Source organism: Populus euphratica, unplaced genomic scaffold (genome assembly GCF_000495115.2).
Source record: "Populus euphratica unplaced genomic scaffold, PopEup_1.0 scaffold59.1, whole genome shotgun sequence".
Lineage (NCBI taxonomy): Eukaryota > Viridiplantae > Streptophyta > Magnoliopsida > Malpighiales > Salicaceae > Populus > Populus euphratica.
In genome coordinates this window covers 368,701-380,112 of record NW_011499940.1, presented here as the reverse complement: position 1 = coordinate 380,112, position 11,412 = coordinate 368,701, and the positions used below count along the sequence as shown (strand labels likewise).

Below are 11,412 nucleotides of genomic sequence, written 5' to 3'. Positions count from 1 at the left end.
CCGAACCGAAACCGATTAAATCGATTAAAATTTTAAAAAAACCAGCAAGTTCGGTTCGGTTTCGGTTTTATAACCAAAAAACTGAAAAACCGAACCGAACCGAGCCGAAACCGAAAAAAAAACCTAGCCAAACCGGAAAAACCGAGAAAAAATGAGCCAAAACCGAGAAAAACCGAGCCAAACCGATTTGAACCGATTTTTCCCCTGAAAAACCGAACCGAACCCGGTCGGTTTGACCCGGTTTCGGTTCGGTTTCGGGTTTTTTTTCAAAAAAAAAATTTCAGTTTGGTTACTTTTTTTTGATAAAAACCGAACCAAACCGAAAATAATCATCCCTATTGCCCAGTAATAAAAGGCTACCTTAGAGCAATATTAAAATAAAAAAAAACTGTACAAAATCTATTTTTTTTAACTCAATTTTAGTGATTAAGAGTAACAATGCTGTAGGAATTTATATGCTTTAATAATTTGATTTCAAAGAGAATTAATTAAGGGGTTGTTTGTTTTCACATGTAGTTGTTTTTTAAAAATTATTTTTCAAATTTTTTTATATTTATTTGTTATTAAAAAAATTAATTAATGAAAAATACTTTTCAGTTAAAAAAAAATTTAGTTTGAGTTTTAAGAAAGTGTTTTTTTTTTATTTGGGGCAAAAAATACTTTCCTGAAGTTATAAAAAAATTAAAAATATCATTTTTTTTATTGATTATAGTAACTTTGGTCCTCAAACTTTTAATTAATATATATATTTTTTGATTTTTTTTAATTTTATTCCTTAAAATTTAATTTAATTTGATTTTTATATTAACTTTGATCTTATCATTACTTATTTTATTTGAAATAATTTATGAAATTATAATTATTAATTTTTTTATTTTTTAAATTTAATCTTTATTATTTTGATTATTATTTATTTTATTAGAGATCATTTATGAAAATATATATTTTTTAATTTCATCCTCATTCAACTTTTTAATTTTTAAAATTTATTCATCATTATTTTAATAAACTTGAAAAAAAATATTAATAAATTATTTTATAGCTTATTTTCTATAACATAATCAAACACTAATAAGTGTTTTTCATCTATTTTTTATAACATAATCAAATACTAGTAAGTATTTTTTAATTTATTTTTCATGACATTACAAAATATCATAAAATAATTTATTTTTTAAGAATTTATTTTAAAAAAAACCATATAAAAAAAAAACTTTCCAACAAATCAACAAGCTTACTTCTTTTCGGAACAAGATTTCAATTAATTAAAAATGAAAAAACTTACCTCATGAGTGCCGATATAATCAATTTCAATCGATGCCGACGTGAATAGGATCAAGACCACTAATTACAAAAGGCTCTATATTTAGCGGTCACAGCCTTGAGTGTCAGGTTTCTTTTGCTCCCAATATTGTAGGACACTCGTGCGCTTACTCAATGAATAGCAACCCTACTTATCTCCCGGCAAAGTTACTACCCTGTCATTGCCCAGGCAATATGCAAGAGCTCCCTCAAATTAACGACAATCATGATAAGGCCACTCTCTGTCGATCGATCATTGCAATTTGTTTGCACCAATTCTTGTCGGTCCGACGGTGCGGGACGTGACACAGCGTCTGTGCTGTGATTGGGAGGTGATTAGATGCCCATTTAGATCACTTGGTGCTCCACTTAACCTCATTGATCATTGCTAGCTTCACGCTAGCTAGGGCTCATGGGCTGCCGGGACTTGCTTGTGTCATGTGTAGCAAAATTGGTTGCGGAGGAGCCCTTGATTTTGTGGTGTTCAACACTGAAACGATACTGCTCAAAATTGTGGTCTCTGTTGCCTTGGCCCTGCTAGTCCCCCATAAAACCAACAAGGGGCTAAAAGTGAAGGGGACAATCTTACTCGTGATCATCAATTGCCTGTGATTGGTTTTATCATGTCCAAGTTGATCAAAATTCTTCCGTCCGATTAAATCCTGATCTATGTAATATGGCTACATCCAAGATTGTCTTACTCTTTTTTGTATTTATCCTCCAATTAAAAAGAAAAATAGTTCTGCCACTGTTTACTCAAACAAGAGTGGATGATAATGGCTAGCCAGTCTCATAAATTTCAATTAAGCAATGGAAGCACCACCTCTCTTTTTTGATAAATCCTTGTTGCAAGGTGCACTGCTTGCTTCTTTCTAAACTCCGTCATTGATTTATGGTAGACAATTTGTCGACTGTAAGGCCATTCATGATCAAAGATATTGCAGTGAGTAGATGATAATGGCTAGCCAGTCTCATAAATTTCTAGCCTTGCCAACACCATCATTGCCCATGCCGTTGTTTTTCTCAGCGAATCCACAAGACAAACGATAGTGATAAATCAGATGATCAGTTGTATTATACGGCCAATTTGCATAAAATTCCGATCTTGTCATAAAAGCTGGACAAGATTGATAACGGAGCTCACTTAGCCTTTAGCAACATTTACTAAGATTTTTCGCGGCGATTACAAATGTCGCTATGTATTATTTTACTCGCTAGTTATTTTTATCATGTACAGGTTAACGATATTGGAACATAATTACAATTGTGTTGCTTCAAGTTTCTTAAGCATCATTTAAACTTTAAAAACTACTGCAATTAATTAAGGGAATTAAAATCAGAATGCTAATCAACTCAAGAGAATTACTAAGATTACTCTACGATGTACAGACTTCTAGCGACACTTGATACAAAAATGGGGTTTATTCCCATCATCAGCCAACTGTTTTCTCACCTCATTTATTATTATTTTTTCTTGAAAGACTAATAATATTAAGGGGGTATTATTTATTCCTAATTATAAACCTTAATAATTTTTAATGATTCATAAATTCCTTATGGGGTTTAAATTAGTAAATCTTCTTCTTCTTCTTCTTTTCCAAATCTTAAAATACGACTAAAAATTAAATTCATTAAAAAAAAAAACCAAAGCATCATTGTGCTACAAGTACATGCAAGAATCATGACAAATAAAATTATATTCGAGTTGATCATAGGATTAAGATGGAAGAATTAATGAATCATCATTCCACATTCATAAAACAGTTAAAGAAAGGTTTAGAATTTAAAAAAAAAAAAAAGAAGTTATTAATGTTGTCATTATATTCGAAGCATTCCATCTTCGAATCTTTAATATGCTAATATATCAGAATTAACTATTTTAAAATTGTTGGAATATCTATGTTTAATTAAATTATTTTATAATTTTTGGAATTCTAGGTTGAGATTCCCTATATGATCATAATCGCACATGTTCTTCCACGATTCACAGCCGAAAAGAAGAGGAAAACCATCTTTTAATATATATCATGGCGGAGTATATATGTGTCTAGTCTACTCGTATAGGGGCTTTTAATTGTCTTCTCTGGATAGTACATACATGCTGTGTGTGCGTACAATCATGTACAGTTAGGAATCTTCAAACATGTCATATATATATATATATATATATATATAACCTATCACTTATGGAACTTAACTTATGTTTTCTGGAGTTAAATCTTAAAATTATTTTATATTACTCTTTAACAAACTAAAATTTCTTTAAGCATAAAATCTATATAAATTTATTTTTATATTATTTTTAATTTTATTAATTTTATTAAATACATAAAAAATGATGAAAATTCAAATTCAAATTTCTTTTCGATATAATATCTAATTAAAAACATATCTCATTCCAAAAGTTTACATGTAAAATATGAAAAATAATTTTATATTTGAATGGCAGATGAAGGGACGAATGCGTTTCATGATCAGCAAGCAAAAGCTTAGAAAAAAAAAAATTATGTACTAAAATCTATCAGCTTTTCTAGGTAAAATTCTTGATTCTTACATGAAAAAGACTCAAACCGACGGTGTGAAAGTCTCAAACATTCTACAATAAAACCCGTCTTTCATGTTCTTTAGCCATACATGCATCTTCTTTTTCGATAAGCAATCCATAAAATACTCCTCGTACGTATAATATATACGAGGGAACAGTATGAATGCCCAAGTTTTTTTTTTTTTTTATTCTATCAAATAAGAAACGCAAACGTCCAACTTTACAAATTGAGTTGTGACGTCCCACATGAAACACCATCAACAAATAATAACAAGACCTTAATTGCAAATGATAATGGAAACTTAACAGAAATCCCATTGAGGTTCCAATGTAAAACAATTATCATAGCATAGTTAATTGCATGAATAATTGAATCATAAAAAAAAAATCCAATATTATTCCACTTTCTGGCTCGTTGTGTATATATATGCTTTAATCATACTATATATAGATATATATAAACTATTGACTATATATATTAGAACAAAATGCATGCTTTCTGGCAAGAGATTAAGAACTCACTGAAAGATCTTAATTTGGCAAGAGATTAAGAAATCATTGATGGGGATGAATGCTTCGCAATGCGGCATACATAAGCCGATCAAGCATGGAGGGGCCGCGCTCCTCGCCATATTACACATCTGCTTCCATTGACATCAGCATGCACCAAATTATTAGATTATGTATTGTTTAGCTCTCAAATCGTTTGCCACTAAGACAAACCAATGTGGATCCCACTTAGCATAATCAAGCCTTCCTGTTGGCTGCCACTTGGAACCCAAATCAGCCATACAAGGATCATTATAGCTTATGTTAATCAGAATATTCAAATTGATCCACCTTCCTAGTAAGTGCAGCACACCAAGGATCAATCTCACACTCTCAGTACACGTGTGAGAGAGTGAGATTCTCGCATTCTTGAAACTCTCCATTTTATTACGTTATTATTTTGGATAGAAGCCTTCGCATTTCACACCCCAACTGCCTATATATATATAGTGGTCTCATTAGCCATTTATACTTAGGAGACGCATACAAGCAACTTGAGCTTCGAGTAGCCTCCTCTCTTTTTCCCCTCTTTTCCTTCTCTTGATCTTCTCATTAATTACCAAACCTTAAACTAGAAATCAACAAAATAAATGGAGGGGAACGGTTGTTTAGGAAGTTTTTTTGAAAGATGCAAGCCTTACATAGCCATGATATCTTTGCAATTTGGCTATGCTGGCATGAACATCATCACCAAGGTTTCTCTTAATCGAGGGATGAGTCATTATGTTCTAGTGGTGTATAGGCATGCCTTTGCTACTGCTGTTATTGCTCCTTTTGCTATTATTCTTGAGAGGTATACAAATAGGTTCCCATGATTAAGAGAGCACTAAAGCTTATCAATCTTTAGTACAAAAATTTATTCACCATGTTTTCTTATTATTTATGCACAGGAAAGTACGGCCAAAGATTACATTTCCCATTTTCATGCAAATGTTTGTGCTTGGTCTTCTTGGGTTAGTGTTTTTTTCTCCTTGGCATGACATGGTTCTAAACTTTTGGAAGATTTTGAAGTTAAAAAGACAGTCAATCTTAACTTCTTCCTTTTGTCCTTTCTTATTCAAACAGGCCTGTGATTGATCAAAACTTCTACTATGCTGGGCTGAAATTCACTTCTCCCACCTTCTCTTGTGCCATGAGTAACATGCTGCCTGCGATGACATTTGTCATGGCAGTTCTTTGCAGGTACCGTAATGATTTCTATGTTTCAAACTCTGTTTTCTTTCCCTGTAGTCTGCACTTCTCCTTTGTAGCTTTGGTCTGAGTGACAACTGATATACTTTTGCTTTGTTGGGCTTGTACTAAAAACATAAAGGATGGAGATCGTGGACATAAAGAAAGTTAGATGCCAAGCAAAAGTTATTGGAACCATAGTAACCGTGGCTGGGGCCATGTTCATGACATTGTACAAAGGTCAGGCTATCAATTTGATGTGGTCCGAGCATGTCCACACTCGGACATCTTCTGCTACTGCCACAGCTGGATCAGCTGACAAAGATTGGCTTATGGGCTCCATTCTCCTCATCATCGCTACACTTGCCTGGGCATCATTCTTCATTCTTCAGGTAAATAGAAAGAATAATACAAATTTTTGTTTGTGATTTTTTAAAAAAGAAGTGAAGACTTTAACTTTCTGTTGCTTTGTTTTTTACAGGCAGTGACACTTAGGAGGTACTCAGCTCAGCTTTCTCTTACAACCATTGTGTGCTTTTTGGGTACTCTACAATCCATAGCTGTCACTTTTGTGATGGAACACAAACCTTCTGCTTGGACCATTGGCTGGGGCATGAATCTTCTTGCTGCTGCCTATGCGGTGAGACTCTCTCTCTCTCTCTCTCTCTCTACACACAAGCAGGTTCAAATATGTGACGATAGTAAAGGTACTAATAAGTGTAATTTTTCATTTTCAGGGAATTGTGTCGTCAAGCATTGCATACTATGTTCAAGGACTTGTCATGCAAAAACGAGGGCCTGTCTTTGTTACTGCTTTTAGCCCTTTGATGATGATCATAGTTGCAATCATGGGCTCTTTCATCTTGGCTGAGAAGATCTATGTTGGAGGGTAATTTCTCACTCCCTCCCAAAAAAAAAAAACTAGTCTGCCATTTTTACTTTCGGATTGAACACACTCACTGATAACTTTTTTTTGCTTGGTTTTACAGTGTTCTTGGTGCTATATTAATCGTAGCTGGACTCTATGCGGTTCTATGGGGCAAGTACAAGGAACACAAAGAAAAAGAAGCAGAAACGATCCCTGAACCAATCAAAGAGAATGGAGAGAATGGTCACACAGCAGGAATGATCCAGGATATTGAAGCTAACAATGACATTGAGAGGCAAAGAAATCAAGCTAACAATTGGACCTTGCCAGCCGTGGCTATTACTCTTCCAATTTCACAGGCTCCCATGATAGCCAAGGAAGCACCAAGAGCTTAATTAGTGTAGGAAAAAGATGAGATAAAGAGAGAAATAATAGAGGGCTAAATTCAGGAAAATCAAGCTTCTTTTTCTCTTTTGCAATTTCAACTTTACTATTTTTACCCTTTTTTTGGAGGGGGAGGCTTTGCCTTTGTTTTTATTTTCTTTTTCTGAGAGTTAAAATTATGGAAATGAGAAAATGCATAATCTTCTTTCTTGGCTTCTATAATTATTGTGTCCTGTCAAAAGCTTGGACTCCAAATTCCAAAGGCAGATTCCACTAAGTGTGCATGTTCTGCCTTCGGTTTTTTATTTTTTTATTTATTTATTTCCTCATGTCACTTCTTATGAATAGGATGGAGATTAATTTGACATATTATCTTCTGTTGGTGCATTTCATTCCTGATCACCATTCCTTTTTGTTTTACCAATGCATGCTATACGTCGTCGTTTTTGTGATCGCTATTATTCACAAATCAAGTGATGAAGGAAACACTCATCTTATCTTGAGACTTGAATGTGTTAGTTCAAATATTGATTATTCTTTTCAATTGGGATGGTGCAATAAATATAGATTTTGTTTTAGTATTACCATGAAATATGCTTCTTCTTTTTTTTGTAAGGATATTGTTTTGTTTATATGCAGTAAAGTTATTAAAATTTCTCATGTTATAAATAAAATAGATATGTTATAAATATGATACATATGATAAGTTCTTCAAATCAATGTAAAATATTTTTACTTAAAAAAATTAAAGTAATTTAAAAAAAAATTATATTTGAATTAGGTCATGAGTTGATTCTTTCAATCTAATTGGATTAATTTTTATTTAATTTAATTTAAAATTTAATTTGAATCATATCTTAAATTAATAAGTCATTGAATTAACCCATCAAGTTTAATAGTGATACGAGGAACACACATGTTCCATAATAATTTGTAATTACATTAAAAAATATATTTTTGATTAGTTTATAGAGTTAACTGATATTAATTAATTATCAATTTATATTGATAAATTTTTTTATATAAAAAAAAGAAGAACATTTTTATTCATTCATTAATATGAGAATCCTATTGTCATGTGATTAGTGTCAGCGGCATTGTTAATTTCTATCTTGAATAATTTGGAGAAATCAAAAGTGTGTCATATATATATAGTTGTAATACTAAATAAAAAAATAACCTGTTAACTCAAATCAAACTAAAATAATAATATTTTAATTTTTAAAATAAAAAATTAAAACAAAACTATTTCAAAAAAAATTAAAAAAAAATTAAACCAGATTTTAATTGAGATGCAAATTCCCCTGCGGGATCACTTGAGTCAACTCCAATCTATTTTTTTAACTTGGCTTAGTCAGGTACCAGATCAACGCCCAGGTGTAATAACACATGCAACTGCCCCTCTCTTAAAAAGGTACAAATTAAAGTGAAAGCAAAAACATAAAAGCCACATGCCTTCAGATCATATGGCCCTGACGGTGTTGATCCGTAATTCTTGAAATGAAGCTAGTAATTTTGTCACCTAGAAACCACTTTCCAGCTCTGCTCCACTAGTGGCCTCACTGTATCTATGACGTGATTCTCAAGTGAGCTCCCAAACAAAATTTAATTTAATAACAGTGATTCCATCATCAATTTGATTGTGTCATCAACTCTGCTAAGTTTTCTATCCATCGTCGAATAACCCAGGAGGGAATATAATGTTGACACTTTGCACCATGCAAAGTGATCAGATCACACCCAGTAGTGACGCCAACAATGACTTAAAATAAGTCTGGAATCCTGTAAGCACAGACATGCCTATTCCACGTACAAATGTTCTGATTCCTAATTTCTATTTTGAGCACCATAATTAAGTGGTCTAGTTGCTGTGCTAATTTCTGTCAGTGCCATGCGCACCTCCCCCTTCCACCTTGATCTCCTCCTAACTTCATATCCGATTCGAAATCGTCTCTAACCTCTCAAAATCTCCTGTTGTTGCCATCCTGAGATCGATACAAGGTTGTTTCCCATATGCTGATCATGTCTTCTGGGATTTGCTAAGAGCCTATATATGGAATATCAACATTGAAAAGTTGCGTTGGAATCTCATCCTGCAATTTCAATTATTTTCTAAAGCAACGAGACAAACACGGTACTCCATGTATATTTAAAGAGAAAAAAAGAAAAGATGATTAGAAAGTGGTGCAAATTTAGATAAACTGGGTATATTAGTCAATTTTTCCCTATTTATTAAGAATATCCAAAAGGGCTGAAGAGCCACTAATTATAGATTTCTCGATTAGAAAATTAATGTTGGTGGAGGATTAGGTAGGTATCAATGGATGATTAAGTAAGGACAGAACATTCCGATCCAGCTTAATCTAGACATTAATTAGATTAGTACAGAACCTTTAACTTGTGAATTTTGATGCTATGCCAAAATCCACTAGGGAAAAAGGAATTAAGATTGCAAGATTACAAGTATATTGATCTCATTGCATCCAAGTGGATATTGTGCTATTGTACTGCAAAACTCATGACTATATAAAATTTTCATGCTTTCATCTATGGAAAATTATCACCGGAAACCAACATTCTGTAAAATTTAACTTAATGCTTGAATAATCATTGGTTTGGTGTTGTTAAGCAAGAGTGCTAAGCAAGTGAGTTGCCCAACTCAATACTCAAATGATATATAGAGAGTCAATTAGAAAAAGAGAACATCTTTGATTTGAATTATATCACTTGCGTTTCTCAACTATATATAAATATGTGATTAATTGAGGACCTTAAATTGACAGGTTTTTTCTCATGATTTAGCTTAGAGATATGTTTATAATATAAAATAAAATAAAAATGCAAAAATGCTTAGAGATATTTCAGGACTGAATCCAATTTATTTGTGTTTTCTATATTACTTTCTTGACAAGAGGGAGAAGAGTGATTAAGAAAAAGATATAGATAGATGAGTATTTTGATAAAACTGGTTAATTTTAACACTAATTTCTTATATTTTAGTGTAATAAATCAGAGAGGTGGACCTCTAATTTAACTTTTGTACCATTTTAAAGATTGAATTCTAATTAGAATTCAATTTTTAGCATATAAAATTATTTTAAACATATGATTTCTTTAAAATATTTGAATTCAATTAAAAGATTAAGAACAGTAGACTCTCTAATTAAGCTTGGATTGGTAACAAATTAGAGCAGATTTTTCCAATTTGGATAATGACTACAGAATTGATATATACCACTAGCTAGAAAGAATTAATTAACATAGTGTTGCATGGAAATCACTAGCATTGAAAATGATCATGGAACATCGGTTCTCCACATAATTTTTGTTGCACTCTTCCGAGTTGATTTGCCCTCTAGAAAGGGGACACTCAGAACAAGGCTCAAAATCAATATTCTTATATGAAATATCAACCCCCACTACGTTTGATTATATAGTTTTCTTTGGTGCAATAATTTTCATATAATGCTTGCTTTCATCACGTACGTTGTGAGCTTCAGCTTTTTATCCAATTTCATTTATTCTGCAGATTCACAATTAAATATTCATGACGACAAGAGCATCCACTATTTAATAAGAATTGCAATTAATTGATTCATGTAAAGACTAGGATGGTTTTAGTGCAAGATTGACTAATCAATATATACAGCAATATTGTGGAAAAATATATGGTCAAGGAATCAATATATACAGCAATATTGTGGAAAAAATATATGGTCAAGGAAAAGAGTATTATATATATATATAAAAATAAACAATTTAATGTCTTGCCTTTTGGGCAAGAGACAAAGGTGATGGGAGCCACTTTTTGGCTAATAATTATTAGGCATATCCAATTTCATTGCATCATTTAATCATTTAGTAGTGTTCACAGGAGTTTAGGAGAATTTATTTTTTAAAATATTTTTTATTTAAAAATATATTAAAAATTATTTTTTATTTTAAAAAGATTATTTTTAATATCAACATATAAAAAAATTCAAAATTATTAAAAAAATTAATTTCAAACAACAAAATTTAACAAGAAGCAAGTTTAACCTCAAATTCAAACAATACCCACAGTTTTTCCCATGCATGAATAAATTTAGATTTATTATTTTCAATTTTTTTAATTTTTTTAATTTTTTTTTTGCATCATGAGCTGAACATGGATATAAAATTGGGTTAGGCTAAAATTAATTATAAAATTGGAGCCAATTTCACTATTAGGCATACCCAATTTCATTGACATCTAAATCGATGTCCCAAAATTGGGCTGTGGTGGGCTGGACTTGGAGCCAAACTTTTCCTTAAGAAAGGAGATTGGTTAGGGTTTTGCAAGCTCCGTAAGGTAAACTGGGCTTTATCTTTTAGCTTTGGACTACTCTGTAAATTTATTACCAGACCATTTAAGGAAAGGAAACCATACCGAACTTTTCTAGATCAATTCAAGCCAGTGGGCTTGGCATTCTTTGTTCAGACTAGTTAGCACAAAATATACCCCGAGACCGATTGCTGACTTGGAAAAGTAAATCAATATAAAATTTATATTTGTATTTTAATATTATAATTATGGTTTTTATAATTTAAAAATTCAGCATTTACGTTGACAGGT

At 31.8% G+C, this 11,412-nt stretch overlaps 1 protein-coding gene across 1 annotated transcript; it reads left to right on the top strand.

The window, feature by feature from the left end:
• Positions 1 to 4,856: 4,856 nt before the first annotated feature.
• LOC105136910 (WAT1-related protein At5g07050) lies at positions 4,857 to 7,040 on the top strand. Its single transcript, XM_011042422.1, has 7 exons — positions 4,857 to 5,189; positions 5,287 to 5,349; positions 5,462 to 5,578; positions 5,709 to 5,958; positions 6,048 to 6,206; positions 6,304 to 6,455; positions 6,556 to 7,040. The coding sequence occupies exons 1-7, from the start codon at positions 4,987 to 4,989 to the stop codon at positions 6,827 to 6,829; spliced, it is 1,218 nt and encodes a 405-aa protein (XP_011040724.1). The 5' UTR covers positions 4,857 to 4,986; the 3' UTR covers positions 6,830 to 7,040.
• The last annotated feature ends 4,372 nt before the right edge of the window (positions 7,041 to 11,412 follow it).

Bases quoted from the DNA above. Each gene is read 5' to 3' on its own strand.
- LOC105136910 (XM_011042422.1), top strand. From the start codon at position 4,987: ATGGAGGGGAACGGTTGTTTAGGAAGTTTTTTTGAAAGATGCAAGCCT. The intron at 5,190-5,286 runs GTATACAAATAG...ATTTATGCACAG, and splicing joins TTTGCTATTATTCTTGAGAG to GAAAGTACGGCCAAAGATTA. The intron at 6,456-6,555 runs GTAATTTCTCAC...TTGGTTTTACAG, and splicing joins GAGAAGATCTATGTTGGAGG to TGTTCTTGGTGCTATATTAA.